The sequence below is a fragment of the Nesoenas mayeri genome (assembly GCF_963082525.1).
Source record: "Nesoenas mayeri genome assembly, chromosome: 17".
Classification (NCBI taxonomy): Eukaryota; Metazoa; Chordata; class Aves; order Columbiformes; family Columbidae; genus Nesoenas; species Nesoenas mayeri.
In genome coordinates, this window is record NC_137565.1 from 10,291,582 (window position 1) to 10,308,671 (window position 17,090).

At 50.1% G+C, this 17,090-nt stretch overlaps 2 protein-coding genes across 4 annotated transcripts in view; both read left to right on the forward strand.

Annotated features, from left to right (window-relative positions):
* The first annotated feature begins 495 nt into the window (after positions 1-495).
* Positions 496-3,671, forward strand: RPLP0 (ribosomal protein lateral stalk subunit P0). Its single transcript, XM_080355427.1, has 8 exons — positions 496-511; positions 718-821; positions 1,214-1,389; positions 1,478-1,565; positions 1,845-1,991; positions 2,415-2,600; positions 2,936-3,076; positions 3,449-3,671. The coding sequence occupies exons 2-8, from the start codon at positions 768-770 to the stop codon at positions 3,608-3,610; spliced, it is 954 nt and encodes a 317-aa protein (XP_080211553.1). The 5' UTR covers positions 496-511; positions 718-767; the 3' UTR covers positions 3,611-3,671.
* A 124-nt stretch (positions 3,672-3,795) lies between these two features.
* GCN1 (GCN1 activator of EIF2AK4) overlaps positions 3,796-17,090 on the forward strand; it is a 42,049-nt gene continuing 28,754 nt past the window's right edge. For all 3 annotated transcript variants that reach the window (XM_080355423.1, XM_080355424.1, XM_080355425.1), the window contains exons 1-18: positions 3,796-4,068; positions 6,388-6,490; positions 7,035-7,098; positions 7,682-7,813; positions 8,973-9,081; positions 9,793-9,891; positions 9,974-10,108; positions 10,622-10,690; positions 10,770-10,878; positions 11,272-11,346; positions 11,609-11,737; positions 11,969-12,019; positions 12,441-12,539; positions 12,827-13,000; positions 13,829-13,981; positions 14,721-14,813; positions 16,288-16,363; positions 16,539-16,698. In XM_080355423.1, the coding sequence (XP_080211549.1) occupies positions 4,051-4,068; positions 6,388-6,490; positions 7,035-7,098; positions 7,682-7,813; positions 8,973-9,081; positions 9,793-9,891; positions 9,974-10,108; positions 10,622-10,690; positions 10,770-10,878; positions 11,272-11,346; positions 11,609-11,737; positions 11,969-12,019; positions 12,441-12,539; positions 12,827-13,000; positions 13,829-13,981; positions 14,721-14,813; positions 16,288-16,363; positions 16,539-16,698 (1,848 nt within the window). In that variant the 5' untranslated portion in view covers positions 3,796-4,050. The remainder of the gene's footprint in view (positions 4,069-6,387; positions 6,491-7,034; positions 7,099-7,681; positions 7,814-8,972; positions 9,082-9,792; positions 9,892-9,973; positions 10,109-10,621; positions 10,691-10,769; positions 10,879-11,271; positions 11,347-11,608; positions 11,738-11,968; positions 12,020-12,440; positions 12,540-12,826; positions 13,001-13,828; positions 13,982-14,720; positions 14,814-16,287; positions 16,364-16,538; positions 16,699-17,090) is intronic.

A 17,090-nucleotide genomic window follows, 5' to 3' on the forward strand; every position in this document is an offset into this window, starting at 1 on the left:
GCTGCCCTTGGGGATGGTGTTTCGCAGCAGCGTGGGCTGGGGATGCTGGGTCGCCAGTTATTTGGTATATTTCTCCCTTGTAAACTTCTAACTCCGCTTTCTTTTTTTTTCCATTTAAAATTCTTGCAGTTACGCTAATAAAATTTTTACCGTTAATTCTCACGTGTGTGTTTGCGGTTGTTTGTAGCCCTTCAGCTTGTGAGGAACCACAACTAAAGGGGGGTCCCCCTCGGGGGTGGGGGTGGTGACCCGAGGTCAGAGCTCGCAGTGCGCTCCTCCGGCCGCCAGAGGGCGCTGTCGCGGGGCCCCCTGAGCCGCCGGCGCCTTCCGCTGCTGTAAGCGACAGGCGCGCCGCCCAATGAAAGAGCTGCCTGCGCTGATTGACACGTGGAAGACAGCCAATGAGGTTGAACTGAGGGTGCTCTGTGGCTCGCTGCCATTGGGCGTGAGCTGCGGTATAAAAGGCGGTGGGCCCGCCCTCCGGCCTTTCTTTCCCGGAGCCCTCGTGGAGGTGGGTGCGCGGCGCGGCGGCTCCCGCGGGCCTGGGCGGGCCGGGGTGGCCGAGCCGGGCTGGGGGCGCACCCGGAGCGCACCCGGAGCGCACCCGGAGCGCACCCGGGGGCTGGGCCGCGGCCGGGGAGCGCGGAGCCCCGGGGCGGAGACGGGGTAGGGAAGGGAACGGTGCGGACCCGCCTGAGCTGCGGTTCTCCTTGGCAGGTCCCAGCTCGTCTTTAAACCCACCGGGCCATCCTTGGAGCACCGCCGCGATGCCCAGGGAAGACAGGGCTACCTGGAAATCCAACTACTTCTTGAAAATCATCGTGAGTGTCGGCGGGGGCCTGGCGCTGCCGGGGCGCTGTGCCCTACGGGCCTGGGGGCGACCCCGGCCCGCAGGGAGTGGCCGGGAACCGGGCGGGCGTGTGAGCGGGCGGTTAAACAAGAGATGGGAGCCAGAGCTTGGCTGCGAGCAGCGCTTACATGGCAATAAAAAGACACCAAGACAGTCCAGATCAGGCTTTGTAAAGGCTCCTGTGAGAAGTCGTGGTGGCAGTTACAGAAATAACTCGTCTGGGGGCATAACTCAATGAAGGGTTCAGCCCTTGAGCTGAGCATTCTTACACTGCTGACAGATTTTACACTTTGACATGTTAAGGTTTTAATGCTGCTCTGGTCTAGATATTTTTGTATAGTTAAAGTGTTTTTCTTGTTATAGCAACTCCTGGATGATTACCCAAAATGTTTCATTGTGGGAGCAGACAATGTGGGATCCAAGCAGATGCAGCAGATCCGTATGTCCCTGCGTGGGAAGGCCGTTGTGCTGATGGGGAAGAATACGATGATGCGCAAAGCTATTCGTGGTCACCTGGAGAATAACCCCGCCTTAGAAAAGTGGGTAACGCTCTCTGAATGTACTCCTGGGTCCTCAGGGAGGAGGAGACGTCTGAGAAGCGGAACTGAGGGCTTGTCTTTCCTTCAGGCTGCTGCCTCATATCCGTGGGAATGTGGGCTTTGTGTTCACCAAGGAGGATCTGACTGAGATCCGCGACATGCTGCTGGCTAACAAGGTAGGGGAGATCAGCCCTCACCGTGTCTCTGGGCCTGATATGGAATTAAAAGTCAAACTGAAACTGCATGGGGGATACCTGATTATCAGGAGTCTTCAAGGGTTGGGAGCTGGGCCCGTGGAGCTTTAGACAAATGGCTCAGGTTCAGCTTCTGTGTCACTTGTGTGTGCCTGAGTGACATCCATCCTGGAGGAACAAACGCTTCAGGAGGGGGCTGCTGCCATCCTACAGGACCTGATAGGTGAGCATTTCCTCAGCTGTTCCTTTCCCTTTCTCCAGGTGCCAGCAGCTGCCCGTGCCGGCGCTATTGCTCCCTGTGACGTGACGGTGCCGGCACAGAACACTGGTCTCGGCCCGGAGAAGACCTCATTTTTCCAGGCCTTGGGCATCACCACGAAGATTTCCAGAGGGACCATTGAAATTCTGGTTAGTGAGCAGCGTGCTGCTGGTGGTGAAGCTCTTCCTTGGGTGGAGGGTCCTGGTTGTGGTGGTTGGCAGAGCTGTAAAGTGCCTTTTGTGCTGAAATACTGTGTCAGCGTCTGGCTGCTGCACTTGGGGAACTTGGAGGAGGATGTCTCGCTTGGCTGCACTGTGCAGTGTGGGGGGATTTAAGTTCTCCATGTGATCTCAGCCACATGGTTAAGCTCTTCTGGAAGAACTTCCAGCTGAAATGTACCTGCTTGCAGGATCTGGGGCTTTCTCAGCTTCTGGAGCCAAACTTGGAGCCTGTTGTGCTCATTTGTTCCTTCAGTTCCATCTCTTGCCCTTGGAAATGGGCGTTTGTGTCCTGTTGCATTGATGTGCGTGAATTTCTTTGTGCATATTCACTCCTTTTCCTCGTTTCCTCAGAGCGATGTGCAGCTCATCAAGACTGGAGACAAAGTGGGTGCCAGTGAAGCCACCCTGCTGAACATGCTGAACATCTCCCCCTTCTCCTTCGGGCTGGTGATCCAGCAGGTCTTTGACAATGGCAGCATTTACAATCCCGAAGTGCTGGACATCACCGAGGAGACCTTGCACAAGCGCTTCCTGGAGGTGAGTGCCTGGGTGTGCTCTGTTCCACCTCACTTTGCCTCGTTGCTGCGGCAGCCACCGCTGCCTCTGCATGAACAATCTTCTCTGGTATTTTCTGCGAGGTCTTGCAGAGCCAGGACCGTCTGTCGGGGAGCACCTTCTGTGGGCTTTTTCATCTGAAGCTACCTCAAAAAACATTTGAGGCCATTTTAATCCTTGTCTGGTTTCTCTGGAGCTGCATTGTGTGTATGCACACCGTCCATCGTTACTTTGGCGGTGTAGAAACGTGCCACGGTCTGCTGTGGTTTCCCAGGTGATTTCTCAGACACAGAAAACACGAGTCTCTCTCCTCACAGGGTGTTCGTAACGTCGCCAGCGTCTGTCTGCAAATCGGATACCCAACCATTGCTTCTGTGCCCCACTCCATCATCAACGGGTACAAGCGGGTCCTGGCTGTGGCGGTGGAGACGGACTACACCTTCCCGCTGGCTGAGAAGGTAACGGCTGAGCGCTGCGCGGCCGGGGCTGAGCAACAGCCAAGCGCTTTGACAGGAACACCTCGCGTGGCACCTGGTTTGAAAGGGCTCACGCCCGCCTGTGTGCGAGGGGCCTGTCCTGAAAAGGGGCTTTTGCTTCCATATGTTGTGTACAAATGGCAGAAGAAACCTGAATGACCTGGCGTCCCTTCCTCCCGGGGGCTGTCGCACGGGGGTGTAGCTGAAATGAGTGTGATTAGTCACACGGAGCACTGATCAGTGCGTCTGCTTGGCCTCTGGCAAGCTGCGGCATTGCCCCTGTGGTTGTAAAGGTTCGGTCCTTTAGAATGTTTGTTTCCTTTGATTTTGCATTAATTTGTTCCCGGTTTGCAGGTGAAGGCCTTCCTGGCAGACCCCTCTGCGTTCGTGGTGGCCGCCCCTGCGGTGGCTGAAGCGGCTGCGCCCGCTGCTGCTGCCGCTGCTCCGGCCAAGGAGGCGCCCAAGGAGGAGTCGGAGGAGTCTGACGAGGACATGGGCTTCGGCCTCTTCGACTGAGGACAGACACCCTGGCTGTGTCAGAGCTGCTCCAGCTGGAGAAATAAAAACCTGTTTTACACTTCATGTGTGGTCTGCGGGTCAGCGGGGGCTGGGGGCAAGTGCGGTCGGCCGGCTGCACGGCCGCAGGGGCTGCTGCTGCTTCCTCGGGACAGCCGCTCTACCTGCGGCCCTCCCTGCCGGGGCCGGGCGGCCGCTGCAGCCCGGGCTGAGCCGGGCGGCGCCGCTGGAGCCGCTGAGGCCGCTGCAGCCCGGGCAGAGCCGCCGGAGCCGCTGGAGCCGCTGGCCGCGCTCGGGGCCGGTTCCGCCGGGCGGGGCTTGGGGCTGCCGGGACGGACTAGGCCGCGGCGCCGTCGCCATGGAGACGGGCTCGCCCCGGCCGGCTCCGCGCGTGGCCCACACCGGAAGTCGCTACCGCTTCCGGGGTCGCGGGCGGCGCCATGGCGGCCGACACGCAGGTGAGTGCGGGCGGCGGTCCGGGCCGGTAATGGCGGCGGGGGCGGGAGCTCCGTCCGGGCCGCGCCTGCCCCCGCTCCGCCGCGCTCCCTCGGCCCGGCTGCGGGGCTCGGCCCGCGCCCGCGCCCGGACGGGGACGTGGCAGCGGCAGCCGGCCCGGGGCGGGGAGGCCACGCCGGCGCTGCCCGCGGGAGCCGCCCGCAGGAGAGCGCGCCGGCCCGGGGAAGGGCCCGGCCCCCGCTGCCCAGCGCCGAGCCGGCCCGCAGCCCGGAGCGGCTGCCGAGGGCGGCTGCGGGCGGGGGGAAGGGCCGGTGGCTGCTGCGTCCCGTCCGCTCCCGAGGGAGGTCCCGGTGGCCGCCCGGCGCGGGCGGTGTCCGCGGCCCCCCCGCGTCCCGTGTGCGCCCGGCAGCGGCTGCGGGAGTGCCGGGGCTCCCGCTCGGAGCGGGGCGGCCCCAGCGGCTGCGCGGAGCGGCGGTGCCACCTCAGGGGCTTCTCCCCGGTGCGCTGCGTGTTCCCGAGGCGACCCCCGGCCCTCCGGGGACCCGGTTCTTACTGGTACCGGTGCTGCAGTTGTTTGCAGCACCGTCACTTGTGTTCTGACTTTTTATCGTGTATATTTATATCCTAATAAAAAGTGGTTGAAGCCTGTCCCAGTGGCTCCTCTGTGGAGACTCGTAGTTTGTGCCATTTGTGTAAGTCCCAAAGCTGCCGACAAGTCCTGTATTGTTATGCGTGATTATATTTTTAATTTCTAAAGTCTTGGCATAATTTTAATGTATTTTTCTTGTCTGTGCATCTCCCTGCTTGTGATTAAGCAGCGTGAGTAAGTGCAGCATGGTCTGAGTTTGCATATGGTGAACTTGCCTAATTGAAAGGTGTAAAGGAAGACGAGCTCTTTGGTGGCGGTGTCGGTGCGGTTGGTAACGACCTCGCTCCTGTTCGCCAGGTCGGCCTCGACCTCCTGGAGTCGCAGCCCCGCTCAGGGAGGGCTCGGGGTGCGAGGTGCTCACCGCGTCCAGAGGGTGTGGACGGTGTCTCTCAATCCCGGGAGCTGCTGTGCAGGATTTACCCTTCCTGCGTCTCAGCAAAAAACCTGGCAGGGCAGCTCTTGAGATCGGAGGCAACTGCCGCGTTTCCTGTGCTTGGAAAAAGTCCCGTTGTGGCAAAACTGGTGGAGTTTTGCCTGAAGAAGGAAGGAGCAGTTTTGATGAGTTACTAAACGTGTGTTTATTTGCTGCCCTTCCTAAAGATGGTGAAGATTATTATGATAGAAAGTTGCTCAGTTTAAGAGCTGGATTTTAAAAGCCTTTCCTGGAGAGCTGTCGTTTGTGTAATGTGAATGCAGCAAACCCATGAGCGTAGACCTGGCTGAGCCCGGTTCAGCACACGTGGACCTTTTGTCTGGCACCTCTCGCAAAAGCTGGGAGGTGATGGAAATGGTTTCAGTAGTTCAAGAGGCAAGTCGCTGACAGCTTAAACTTTTCGGTCTTTCCACACGGTGTGTTTCACCGTCTTGATACCACTTGAAAACTGAAGCCATTTACAGGAGTCAAACTCAGTGAGCGGTCTCGGTCCCTTCCCGCTGGCAGATCCAGACACACCGTAGTGCAGGCATGAAAAAAGAACATTCCGTTGTGTGAAAGGATTTTTTGTGTTGCTTGGGTAACCTTGGGCACCTCTGATAGTGCAGAGGAGTTTGATAGAGAGGCGCAACCGTTCGTGATCCGGCGAGTCTGATTTACAAAACCCTTGCGATGCGCATGTTAATTCTGGGAAAGCGTAGACACGTATGGCTCGTTCTTTTGTTGGCCTGAGTACAGAATTTGGCACTTGTCAACAACCTGAAACCACAGATCAGATTTTTAGGACGGGCAGTTATAGCCAGCCCTGGGTCAACCGCAGTTAACGTCACCTTGTGGGGTGTGTGGGCCTTAGGGGGTTATGCACGCTGAAAAGCACCTTGGTGTTCTTCAAGCGCAGGGTTTTTGTGCCTTTAAAGGTCCCGTGCTCTACGCTATTGATCTTGCCCCTCGCTCTGTCCTACTTTTAGAGGGTTAAATGTATGTCTCAGGTTGTGAGCGCAGTGGCAGGGACACATGAACAGACAGCAAGTGATCATCCTTCAGCCCAAGGGGAGCTCTCTGGGCTTCCCGGTGTGCGATGGACAGGGACCCTTTCCCCAGCAGGTCAGACCCTCGGTGCTCCCGTTCGGTCACCGAGAGCGTGTGTGGTGGCAGGTGACACGCTCTGCTCGCCCTGCTGTTGTGTCTGTGCTGATATTGAAGGCAGTCTGATGGTTTTTCCTCTGGGTGTGGTTTCAGATTTCTGATACGCTGAAGAGGTTTGCGGTCAAGGTGACGACAGCCAGCGTGAAGGAACGGAGAGAGATCCTCAGCGAGCTGGGAAGATGCATTTCTGGGAAAGGTAAAAGCTTTGGGGCACTGTTCTGGTTACCAGGGTGGAGAAGAATGTTCAAATGTTTGGTTTCAAAGGCTCTGTGAAAGCTGTGGGTGGTTTTTTGAAGCAGGGGGCTGGCAGTGGCTGGACTCTGTGCTATCTCAGAGTTAATTCTAAGCATGGGATTTGAAGGTAACACAGAGCTCCAGTTAGTAGCATGTGTGCTTTTCCAGTGAATATTATAGTACGTGTATGTGTGTAGGGAGATAGAGAGCATGGAAGAATTTAAATAATCTTAATAAAGGAATTGAAACAAATTTTTAAAAATCTTTTTGATTCCTCTCTTTTTCTGAAGGTGACTGTGGAATAGCGTGTATTCCAATTTTACCCTTATTTTAAAAAATATGATTAAAAAGAGAGAACTCTGACTGTGATCCTTGAAAGCGATTTCATAGCTGTGTAGGGGCTGGGAGCAGTTCACTGATTTCAGTTGCGAAGTGACTCATGTTTGTGCTAAAGATTAACAGCTCAGTGGTTTATGTATAATATTGTGAAATCCAATCTGTTACAGATCTCCCAGAGCCTGCAGTGAAAGGCCTTTGCAAACTCTTCTGCCTTACTCTGCATCGATACCGGTGAGGAAATTGATGTAGAAGGGCTGTATTATTTAATCTATCAGCATTTATGTCTTTATTAGTTAAACTGATATGGAGCACCTGGACAGGTCAGCGTGTGGTGTCACAGGTGTGTGACACTGGAAGATGCTGTCTAGCAGTTAGCTCTCAGTTAGGTTTGACATTAAAAAGCTTTATAGCACCTTGTGTTTCACCTTTAATTTTGAAATTGAGACTTGCATCCTGTGGCTCGGTTTGCAGGAGCGAATGCTTCTGTCCTTGTGAAGCAAGACCAAGGTTTCTTTTGGACACTTTTAGACACTTTTAGATTGCATTAAGTCATGACCTGTTGTAGAGAAGCTGTTGAGAACCTGTGTTTTCTTCCGCAACCTGCTGGAGAGCCCTGACATAACTTCTGTCGTCTGAGGGAGGGAATGGAGCTTTTTGCCAGAAACGTCTCCTCTTCTTGGCACAGGAAGGATAAAATAACTATTAGCTCGAGTGCTGAAGTGAGAAGGCAGAGCCCTGTCTGTGGTGCGAGTGCAGGACTGTGTGTAGTGCTGGTGGGTTTCGTGATGCTCACGGTGATGTGGTTCTTCCCTAGCGATGCAGCGTCTCGCAGAGCCCTGCAGCTGGCGCTTCAGCAGCTCGCCGAATCCCAGCCCGATGCAACCGCAAAGAACCTCCTGCAGTCGCTTCAGTCGTCGGGGATCGGTGGCAAGGCTGGAGCCCCCAGGTGCGCGATCAGTTGCTCTATGGGGAGCTGGTTTGAGTTGCTGGTAGTTGTTGTTGTGTTCAGAATGACGCTGCTGCTTGCCAGAGGGGTTGGGAACATTTAGAGACAAAGCTGTTAGTGACCATTCAGATGTTCCTCTCTTACCTCTCTCGTGTCTTCTGGGAAAGCAGAAGGACTTTCTTGGTGTTGTGGAGCTGAGTTACGGTTTTGCCTTTGTTAACCTTCAAATCTGGAGAGATGAGGAACAAACTCTTTTATATAAGAAACGATCTCCAAAATTATTAGGAAAGGGGATTTCCTCACCCGTCGGGTGTTCAGCTGGTGGAATTCAAGACCCTAGTATAGACAGGGAGATAATGAAACTTGAAGCTGAGCTAAGGAACACACAGCTCTTCTATTGTGGAACACCAGGGGTTCCAAGAAGCGACATAAGGTGCTGTTCCGCTGTACGGGCCCCACAGCGCGGTGCTGCTGTGCCTGCGGAGAGTGTCGCTTTCAGAAAAATACCCAATCCTGGTTTAAAGGCTTGCAGTGGTAGGGTATCCACCCTTCCAGCGCAGTGGCTGGCCTTGTGTGCAAGGACACTTCCTACGTTCTTTGTGATGGAGATCGAAATGGGGTGAGGAGGCTTGGGGAGCTGCTCAGTGGGATCTGTGACCCGAAATGGAGAAGATGGGAGTGAGCAGAAACTAGAGCTGAGCGGTGTGCCAGGGGGGAATGTCAGCTGAGAAGTGATTTGGCAGTCTAAGCCTGGGAAGCTCTGACAGTAAAGATGAGCAGCAGATGGGAAATCTTGAGTCAAGTTTTGGGCACTTGCAGTTGGCAAAGTATTTAACTCTCACTTCTGTAATGCCACTGGGAAGATCCAAAGATGGTGTTTCTTCTGCTAGGGCTTTTCATTCCAGCAGGTGAGGTTTAGCCTCTTTTGTGCCATTCAGAAGTTCTAAGCGTTGTTAAACAGGAGGTGAAATACTTAGCCTCTGAGGACTCATTATTTCCTATAAAAGCCAAGACTTTAGCTGTATTTTCCTGTGATAACGTGGCCTCGCTTATAGGATGGTTTTCTGACCTGGGCAAAGATGAGTCTGCTATGGGCTGGTAGGTGTAAGTTTCGTGCTGGGAGCTGTGGATTTACCTCCTTCTCCTGTTTGTACAACAGTAAGAGCAGTGGATCTGCCGCTCTGCTGGCTCTCTCCTGGACCTGCCTGCTTGCACGCACAGTCTTTCCAACACCTGAAAAGAGACAGGGAGAAACATGGAAAAAACTGGTAGGTTCGTTTCCGTTTGCAGAGATTTCCCTTTGGAGATCAGGACTTAAATATTTCTATTGTCTTTTAAGTTGCTGAAACATTGCAAGTAATTCCGAGTGTAACTCATAATGTAAGGTTAAAAGCCAGGTTTACATGACAATCTTCTTTGCTTTCTGCTGTGTTTTGATCTCCTGTTTTGCTGGAGGAAGCAGGAGGTGTATAAAGCGTGGGAGTGGGGCAGTGGCGCACCCGCGCAGAGCTGCTCTGCACAGGGTGGTGTGTACCAGCGTTTCTAGGCTGGCAGTGCCAGCGGTGCCGCTGCGCCGCGCTGTGCAGCGTGGCACCAGTTCCTTGCGCCTCCCTTGAAGTAGTTGCCTGTGGTATTCTGGTATATAGTGTCACGTAGCTTTTTGCTTTGTTTTCACCTCCTTTAACAACCTGAACCTGTGACCACGCTCTTAGCACTTTGGAATACGACTGGAACACAAGAAGAGATGTCAGCTGCTGTAAATTGTTGTTTTCAAAATCAGAGTTTCCAAAACTGTTCTGCATGGTTCTGCAGAGTGGTACATGTGACATGGAAGCAATGGCAGCTCGTTGGAAGAACTTGACCTAGGGACATTCTCTTGAGCAGATTCAGCTAATCACTGGCATGTGACATGTTGTGTTTGATATGAGCTCTCTGAGATGCAGGTGCATGAAGGTTTTCTTGGCTGTTTCCCTTGGCAGGTGGAGGTTCAGTGTTTGCTCCTTTTGGAAGTCCTGGGAGGTTCCCATAAGCAGGCGGTGGATGGGGCTGTGAAGAAGCTGAACAGGCTGTGGAAGGAGGTGATTTGTGTGTTCCATGGTCATGTCCAGCCGCTGTTCTAGGTTCTGCTGTGCTAACGTGCCGTGCTCTTTTTCTCTTCAGAACCAAGATCTGGCGGGTCAGTACTTGTCGGTCATTCTTGGTCTTGAACCGAACCAGAGTTACGCCGCAATGCTGGGACTTCTCGTGCAGTTTTGCACAGTCCAGAAAGAAATGGATATAATTAAACAATACAAGGTAAATCTGTTTTATTGTCTTTTGGGTTTTTTTGTGTGTGTGTGGTGTCACTGGTCATGGAGAAGGGGGGTGAACAGATGTCTCAAAGGGGTTGGTACTTTGCATCTATTCCTGGTTTCGTTATCTGTCGATTCAGTCATAATGCACTTCTGCCTAAACCAGCTGGGATAGATTTCTAGAGGAGATACCGGTTATGTGGCTTCTTGCTGTGGCCTGTGCATTTATGTAGATGGCCAACACTGCAGCTTTCTGCCTTCTCCCGTGATGCAGGAACGGAAGGCAGCATTTATCTGTCAGTGTGTTTTGGTTGCTGGGCTGGAGGGCAGAGCAGAGAGCGCTGACTGGTCTGTGCTGGAGTGTCTGGTGTGAGGGTGGAAGCAAAGCTGCTGCGTAGTGGCTGGGACTGCTGTGGGGGAGCGTGAGGGGGGGTGTCAGGCCCGGCTTACTGATGGTGTGTGGGGAGCTGTGTCTAGGCTGCAGTGTGGCTGTAATCTGGTGTTTATTCTTGTTTAGGGTGCTCTTCTGGATTTCTACTTGAAGACCATTCTTATGAGCAAGATGAAGCCTCAGAAGCATGTGCTGGTGAGATGCTGTGATAGAGCCATTCGTGTTATTGTCCTATGTGCAACGTCCTGCGCTGAGCAGTGTGTTCCCTTTGCAGGACAGCTGTTCCCCACTCCTTCGGTACATGTCTCACGCTGAATTCAAGGACTTAGTTTTGCCCACTCTGCAGAAATCGCTGCTACGGAGCCCTGAAAACGTAATTGAAAGTGAGTCTGTCCTCCCGCTGCGTTGCTCTGTCAGCTGTTGTTCCACAGGTCTGGAGTTGGGGGCTGTATCTCTGGACTGTCCTTCTGGTCCTGTGAGCACAGGCAGCAGGATCGTCTCCTGTCTGAGGGCTGGGTGTGGAGAAGCAACGTTTGTGGTGTGATCCCAAGTGTCTGGGTATGTGATAGCTACTGATTGCACTGAGGACAGAATTTCGCAGCTGAGTGCTAAGAAATACCCCCAATTAATCTGCGCGTTGGGCATCAATTTCAGCGTTTTATTCTTCCCACTCCTTATTGACCCCGTTTGCTCTTGACGTGAGCTGTGGGAAAGGGTGTATTAAAATGCTAAAACCATAATGAAATGTAATATGCCATTATCTCTTCTGTCTTCAGCAATCTCTTGCTTGCTCGTATCTGTGAACCTGGATCTCAGCCAGTATGCTCTAGACATTGTGAAAGGACTGGCCAGTAAGTACTCGAACTTCTGGTGGGAATGAGGAATTCAGAATAAAGCTTTCTTCAACTTTCTGGCTGTACCTCTAACAGCTTGGTGACTGGCGAGGAGAGGTTGTTTTACGTGGGAGGGAGGACGAGGCTGTAACTTGGAACTGGAATAGTTCACATGACAGTTCCAGACGCTGAGTCAAACCACATGTAAATATATGTCCTTGTCTTGCTGATTTTATGTGTTTTGTTATAAGAAACTCTTGGCTTGTGTGTTATTTTCTAGGTCATCTGAAATCCAACAGTGTGCAGCTGATGGATGAAGCAGTCGTGGCATTAAAGAACTTGGCTCGCCAGTGTAGTGATCCTTCTGCTGTGGAGTCGCTGGGCAGACACCTTTTTGCCATATTAGGGGGTGAGTAAATTGTATGATAAACAGTGGAGACTAATAAAGATTTGCTCACTTCAAGGAGTTTTGGGGAGGGTGTTTTCTGTTGTCTTTAGCTGCCTGTATGGGGTGGGATGGTTCAACCTGGATCAGGGCTGGTGGGACGAGTTTTTGTATTGTTAGAGGTGATTCTTGATGTAGCACATAGCCAGTGTCTGTCTGTAATTAAGCCATCGCCCATTTGTTTCTTGTTGGCAGGCTCAGAAGGGAAGCTGACAGTGGTTGCTCAGAAGATGAGTGTCCTCTCAGGTGAGGACCCCAGAAGAAAAGCTGCTTCTCTGGTGGAGGAAATCAGCAGAAGGCTGAATGAAAAGGATCTGTACTTAAACCTTTAGCATTCCCTGCCTGTCATTCCAAAGTGGCTGTGGTTAATGTCACAGGGCGTGCTGGGTACCACATGCCCGTTCTTGACTTTCTCCTCAAAGGAAATAGTTGGCGGGTAGGCTAAAATGCTTTCTGAAAGGAAGAAGGTGTCTATATCCTGGGTAAAAATTAGAGGCAGAAGTCCTGCAGTGTTGGTGACATCTAGATGTGGTGACATCCAGATGTAGTGACCAGAGGGAGAGATGTCTGCAAGGACTGAGATGGGAAGGGTTGTTCTCGATTGTTTTTAGATTTTGCAGCAAGTGGTGGTGGTTTGGGAACTAATGAGAGAATTCTGCCGTTCCAGGGATTGGCAGCCTCAGTCACCATGTGGTTTCTGGGCCCTCTAGCCAAGCTCTGGCTGGAACCGTGGCTGAGCTTTTCATCCCTTTTCTGCAACAAGAAGGTGAGACCTCTTTCCTTTGTTCTTGGTTTGCAAAGCTGCTTTTGTTTTGAGCTGGATTTTCATATGGCCTGTTATTCAGGATAAATAAACTTGAATTCTCGCCTGTTGTGTTATAAAATCTGTTGCCCTGTTTTGATGAGCAGCCCCATGGCGACAGTGCTGTGTCTCTTAGAAGCATGTGCATTCTTTTCCTTCCTCCTCCCAATGTTGTTACCTGCCTTCTGTTTTATGTCCCCATGTCTTACACGCCATTGCTGTGCTGACATGAGCTTTGTGTTATTTCGTAGTCCACGAAGGCACGTTGGTCCATGCGGTCTCTGTCCTGGCTCTTTGGTGTGTTCGCTTCGCCACGGAAGTTCCCAAGAAGCTGGTGGAATGGCTCAAGAAAGCCTTCAGCCTTAAAACCTCCACTTCAGCTGTGAGACATGCGTACCTGCAGTGCATGCTGGCCTCTTTCAAAGGTAAAACTCTGCAGCCGTTAATAACTCTCTTGACTGTGTGGCTTAAGAGAAGAGTGATCGATTTCTGTGCTTCCTGCTATAAGTATTAGTAGATAGCTGTGTGGGTTAAGAAAGATTTTGCAAGGCAGTGTCTGTTCACTGAGCTCCTTTGCCTTTTTCCTTAAACTCTCTTTTGCCTTCAAGTTTGTAAAGATGGTTTGTCTTCTTGTATAATGAGCATCACTGCCTATTGTGCTATCTTTTTGTACACCCCTGAAGTGATTTTTGGTTGCTTTATTTTTGTCTTACGCTTAAATTGTAAGGTTTCTAGCTCTGGGACCATGCTTTTGTTTTACATAGTGCCCAGCACGCTAGGCTCCTGATCTGTGGGTTTGGGTCTTTGAAGCTTAAAAAAAATTTGAAATAGAGATCTTCAGAATTCTAAACTTTTGGTGTCAAACAGTCACAAAATGTTTGCAGAACAGATGGTCACAGCTTGCCAGGAATTTCTCTCTCTTAGGGGAACACAGTCTTTGAAGTCAGACTTCTGTGTTTTGAACTCATTGCTTTAATATCACTGAGTTACTATTTTATTTTGCATCCCATGAACAGGAGCTTGTATTGAGATGGGACTGTTTTGTCTGTGAGGAAAGGACTTAGATGGGTATCATCTAGCTTTTCACAGCTGAAGTGCAATGATAGCAGTGAGTGTCAAGTACTCTGAGATTCAGCGTCTGCCCAGTGTGTGTCTGGTTCCTTTCCTTGTCTCACGACCACAGAAGAGCCATTGATACCCTGTGGTGTGAAGGACCATGTTGTTTTGTAACTCGTCGCTTTCTGTCTCCTCAGGTGACACGTTATTACAGGGAGTGGACTTGCTGCCGATGCTGATCCAGACAGTAGAAAAAGCAGCATCCCAAAGTACTCAGGTTCCCATGGTAACTGAAGGAGTTGCTGCAGCATTATTGATCTGCAGGATGTCTGTAATTGAGGGACAAACTGGTAAGGTCACAAAACATCTAGTAGAATCCGATATTAACAGGTTCTGAGGGTTAACACTTCTTGACAATGTGTGTGAGATGTCATTCCTTAACCCGTGTGTTGTTTCTGCCTAGAGAATCATTGCCCTTTGGTAAACCAGGGAAGGATTTATTCCCATCTCTCTCAGTTATGTCAGTGAAGAATTCGTGCTCTTCCATGGCTTTGCAAATTCCAGCTTCCACACGCTTAGGGCAGGATTCCTCTTTATTCTGACAGAAGACATTCACCCAGACCTTACATGTTAGGACTTGACTGATGCATTAAGAATGCTGCTTGTTATTTGTGTAGTATTTTTACAAAGCATCTTAGAAAAGCATGAGGACTGGAATTCTGTCTTCCGTTAGAGGATATTACAGGAACTGAGTTCATACATCTGCCAAGCTATAAAATCCAGATGTGTTCTATCAAAAGCAACACACCAGTTTCCTTCTTTCCTTCATTTTTAGGAAGCGTTGCCCTAGGAAAGATTAAGGTGGAACAGACTTTTACATTTCACAAGTCTAAGTCAGAGAAATGTTTTCAGCAGGTGTTTTTTGGGCATGCTTATAGTTCCGAATGAGAGAGATGAAAGGCCTTATAACTGAAGTAGAACTAGAAATGAGGGATTTCAGGAGACAAATTTCTGCTGTATTTTCTGTACGCTGGTGAGTTCTGACTGTTTTGAAACACCCTTGATAGACATCCCTTCTTTTCCTGTCAGAGTCTAAGCTGAGCGGTTTCTGGCAGCTGATTCTGGATGAGAAGAAACAAATTTTTACATCTGAGAAGTTCTTGCAGTCGGCATCCGAGGAAGGTAAACGTCAGTTCTTGCGTATCCAGTTGCTGTTCAGCTCTATTAGTTCAGCTCTATTAGTTAGTACTTAAAAGAGCTGCTGTTGCTGTTAGGCCTGTTCTGTGATCCTTGCAGGATCCAGTTTCAGACTGAAAGGAGCATCGTGCTCTTCCAGCAGTACATCACAATGAATTAATTTATTTTAATGAACCTGAGTTACTAGACATTTTTAATTCCAAATCCATATGTTCTGTAAAAGCCTCCAATACAAAACGCATCTACGTGGTGTCCCAGTTTGTAAGTAAATATTTGCAGCCAATCGAAGGGATGTGGAGAAGCCTAAAATTAAAAAGACGAGAAAAAGTAAAATAAGGCTGGAGAAGAAAGATGTAGGTGAAAACCTTGAGGTATGTAGGGGAAGAGTAATAACAGATAGGAAATCAATGGGGTTATAAATTAGCCTATCTGTGCTCTGGTTTGTTCTCTGGTATTTAAAGATAAACTGAAAAAAATGAATGTACCCAAACAAAACTATTAGTTTATACATTACATTTTATACTGGAAGTTTTGAAAATGAGTTAGTGAATAATTTCTCTGAAATGAATTCATTTATCTTTTGTACAAAGCTTTGAAGAGGTAAAGTTTTCTGAATGGGAAAGAACAGACTTTCTCCTTTGCTTGCTGTGATCCGTTTCCTGCAGGCGTTGTGTCTATCTGTTCCTTTTCCCTCTGAGGCTACAAATACCCTGAAACAGCGTGATTTGGAAAATTTCATATCGCTCCCTTAGCTCCCTTAGCTTGGGTCTTAGCTCCAAAGCCAAATGCTGATACTTTGAGAGTAAATATTGTCATGATTTGATATTGGTTATTTAAGCAAAAACATCCAGCTGCCATGCATAACATCCCCAAACTACTGGATGCTTTGAATGTCAAAAGTCCCCTGTACCATAGTTAATATGGGTTTTAACCCATCCCATGTTTCAGGATTTTCTGCTCCTTCTTTTACTGATGCGGTTGAACACTGATTCACTGTCACTAGAACCTTTGGTTTGTGTAAGCTCAGAAGATGCTGTGAGATAAAATACCAAGGCTACTATTCAAACAGCATTATGCCCTTGGGTATGAATTCAGTATATGTTTTATTGTCACTGAAGACATTTTGGCAGCACTCAGGAATTAAGAGTGTTGATGCAGTGAGCGTCGTGTTTATCATTTGGTTTGCTCTGTTGACTTAGATGAAAATGAGTCACACATAGTTGTCAGGAAGATTCTGTTGGGGTCTAGCTAACGACATTTCTGTGAAATTCTGCTTCTGTTTGTAGTCCTGGCAGATCTGAGTTGAATTTGTCTCTGGCTTCACTGAGAAGATTATGTAGAGGCTCTGTTTGGTTAGCTATTTGAATGTGCCCTGCTTGCTGTTTGTTTGTTTTTAGGTTAAAAAATCTCTTTCCTTAAGAAATCTCATGCTATTTTCAATATTTGTCTTTTCCCACAGCAATGTGTACAGTACTGCAGCTGACAGAGCGCCTGCTCTTGGATCACGCACAACGGCTGCCGGAAAGTAAAGTTCAGTACGTAGAGTTCTCTTGCTGCTCCCGATCTGTGTTTGATCCCTGAACGTTAACATGGGCAGCGGAGAGGGTGGGCTTGGGACTTCGCACGAAGCGTTGAACTGTTTGTGGTTTGTGTCCGGTTGGTTTGCAGAGCTGCCTCCCTTGCTAAACCCGTTTATTTCTCTGTTTCCAGACAGTTTCACCGTGCCCTTGTTGCTGTGCTGCTCAGTCGGACCTGGCACGTTCGAAGACAAGCCCATCAAACAGTTAAGAAGCTCTTGTCCTCTCTGGGAGGGTACAAACTGGCATATGGGCTCTTGGAGGAGCTGAAAGTGGTTCTGAGTTCCCATAAGGTGAGTAGTCAATAGCCAAGAAGCCTCGTCTCTGCTTAGCCCGTTGTTAGTATGTCACCTCCCTCCCCTGGATTTGCCATTAGTATTAACATACAGCACAAGATTAAGATGATTCAGTTCCAGCTGCACAATCTCCTAGAATGCCACTTGTTACTAGATTACTGCATATTACTATGTCTGTGATGTGCCTAGTCGTCCCTGTCTACACAGAAGACATATTATTGAAAGTTATTTGGGGAGGAAGCTGCGATTTTCCATGTCCTCCTATTATTTTAATCCAAGCTCAGTTCCTTTCTTGGTATCCTGGTTCTTTGGCCTTGGCTTATGGCTCAGACTGCCTATTTAAAATGAACATAATATAATTACTTCAGTAGCAACTATTATAAAAAATA